This window comes from Penaeus monodon, chromosome 38 (assembly GCF_015228065.2).
Source record: "Penaeus monodon isolate SGIC_2016 chromosome 38, NSTDA_Pmon_1, whole genome shotgun sequence".
Lineage (NCBI taxonomy): Eukaryota > Metazoa > Arthropoda > Malacostraca > Decapoda > Penaeidae > Penaeus > Penaeus monodon.
The window spans coordinates 18,605,339-18,608,069 of NC_051423.1; the positions used below are offsets into that span (position 1 = coordinate 18,605,339).

The following is a 2,731-nucleotide window of genomic DNA, read 5'->3' on the forward strand; positions in this document are numbered from 1 at the left end:
ACTGGAAATGCCCCCATCAGTGCAGGATCAGCAGCTGCAAGAACAACCACCACGTCAGATGCCCAACTTACATCTTTAGCCTCTCATCAGATGAGAGAAGAACAGCTACAGGATCCTGTCTGTGCAGATCTGATAGCCTGGCTCGAGAGACGTCAGTCACTGCCTACTATTCGTCCACCCGCAGCTATGAGCAACTTTGAAACACACGATGGAGTATTATACCACCTTCGCCATTTTCCCGATCGTGTGTCAAACAGATTTATGTGCACAACATTTATGTAACCAGGCATTACACATGGCTCACCAACCTCCAATGGCAGCCCATCCAGGAGCTCTGCGCACTTATCAGAATTTACGTAATAACTGGTTCTTCCCGAACATGCTTCACTTAGCACGAACATATGTTGCAGGATGTGAAAACGTTGTCAACGGCGCAAGTCTCCAGTAGTTAGAGCACCTATGCAAGGACATCCACCACCTCAAGCTCCCTTGGAAATGGTCCTCTGCAGATTTAATGGACCTTCGCAGTTCTGCACAAGGATTTCGATACGTCTTATCCATTATTGACCATCATACACGCTATCTCCAGTTGGTCCCCCTCAGGGATAAGTCTGGGAGCAGAGTTTTGAAAGCTTTTGTTGACCACTTCATTACCTTGTTGGTCCTCCAGCCCAACTCCACACAGATAATGGCTTGGAGTTTTCTTCTGTTGAGTGGCGTCACTCTTAAAGGAGTTAGAGGTGAACATTCCTTTTCTGTTGCATACCACCCACAATCTAATGGTGTAGTTGAAAGGAGCAACAGGGTAGTGAAAGACGCTCTTGCAACCCTGGTACAACGGTCTCCTTCACAGTGGCCTACCCACCTGCCAGCTGTACGCTTTGCCCTCAACACTGCCATCCATCGGTCTACCAGGGATCAGCCTTTGTACCTACTGACCGGGAGAATGGCACTTTTTCGTCGCGGTCTGACAAATCTGCAGACTGCTGATGAGGGGTTGATGATGAAGGGACTTGCTGAGGCTCGCCGTATAGCAATAAAGGCGACCCTAGAAACTCGCGAAGCCAACAAGAGGTATTATAATAGAAAGACGAAACCTCTACATTTAAGTGAAGGATCTTTAGTTTTACGCATGGTAGAAGGTAGCACAAGAGCCTAGATAGCCGGTGGAAGGGGCCATTTCGGGTTCTAAAGAAGGTTAGTCCTGTTGTCTATGATATATTAGAGTTGCAGCAACCGCATCGTACTATGCGGGTCCATGCAAATCAGCTCAGGCCATTTGTTCCTGCGTCAGAAATAGACTTTGTAGAGGAGAGTGACCAGTTACCGTATCCACCTATGAACTTGATTTCGACGCTGCACAGAATCGAGTGAAATGCTTACAGACCGTGAGGATGGGGACAGTGATGGAGACGAATATCCTGGCACCTACTCAGAACGTGGTATTGATAATCATTAGTATTGCTCCTGCTGTGTGGAAGTGTGAGTGCATGAGTAATTGTTTATGAATGTTAAAATTCACGGTCGTGAAAGTGGGTGCACTCAGAAATTCTTACAGGGTTTTTATATGAATGGTTCTATTTAATGTCTATTATATGAACATTTTATCTCTCGTTTTTTTTCATATGTCTTATATCGCTCTCGTTGTTTTAACCACTTAACTCGTTTTAATCTTGTTTTTTCGATTTATCCTTTTAACTTGGAAATCAACCTGTAAATCACTCAGTTTGCACAAGTTAAAGTTTCGGCAGTTCTTTCTGCTTGTTTCACCCAACTTCAAAATATGCGAATGTATACTATCTGTTGATTTCTCCCACAGAACTATGTAATGGCACAGTACTTTCAAACCCGATTCAGACTATCCTCAGACAGTGATGTATGCCACAGATGTCTTGTCGCTTCGCCCAACTTCGCGACTCCCGCCCCTGGGAGGAATGCTGTAGTGTACCCTGAGGTCCACCTGGATATTAATCTTTACATATACGTACATGTCTACTTGTCTGGATGTATACGAATACCCCCTAAAATGGCCAACTTCCGTTCTCTGTGAACAATTACATTACATTTTCTTTTATTTTAAGCATACACTATTTTATTTTCTTGTATACAGTTTTTATTATTTTTCTCTATTATGTTTTAACTATTTTCCTATATGTTTTGTAAGGTGCTTTTTATTGCCACATTTTACTGAATTTATTTTTAGTATTCTATTCCATTCAAATTTTATTTCTTAAAGATGTACCCCCGAATTACGTATAGGCCAATCAGGTTAACGGGCGTGTAGCTCCAGCCAATCAGAGCCGTTCTAGGTCGTGCCCCCTGGTACTGATTTTCAAGGGCGCGAGAGGTCACGCTCACGCTCACGACTGGCTGGACATACGCTCCCGTTGACCCCCCCCCCCCCCGGATTTTATGAAAATAACCATTAGATAAGTATTTTTCTCCGTATTTGTGGTGGTGTTGGCGCAAGTAGGAAAGAACAGCTAAAGAGTATTCATTTTCTTGTGGCACAAGTGAAATATATATTTGTAAATTATTATTTAATAAATCAATAACGGGTAATAAAGTATCATAATCCTATGCTGCAGTCCAGCCAGTCAAACTTTTAAAATATAAAGATAACCAAAAGCAAATAATTATATTTACAAACCAAAGCAAATAATTATATTTACAAACCAAAGCAAATAATTATATTTACAATGAAATACGAGTTGAAAACGAGCGGCCAGAG

At 42.4% G+C, this 2,731-nt stretch overlaps 1 protein-coding gene across 1 annotated transcript; it reads left to right on the forward strand.

The window, feature by feature from the left end:
- Positions 1-208: 208 nt before the first annotated feature.
- On the forward strand, positions 209-1,374 carry LOC119596729. The gene is made up of 3 exons (XM_037946057.1): positions 209-447; positions 529-1,142; positions 1,226-1,374. The coding sequence occupies exons 1-3, from the start codon at positions 209-211 to the stop codon at positions 1,372-1,374; spliced, it is 1,002 nt and encodes a 333-aa protein (XP_037801985.1).
- The last annotated feature ends 1,357 nt before the right edge of the window (positions 1,375-2,731 follow it).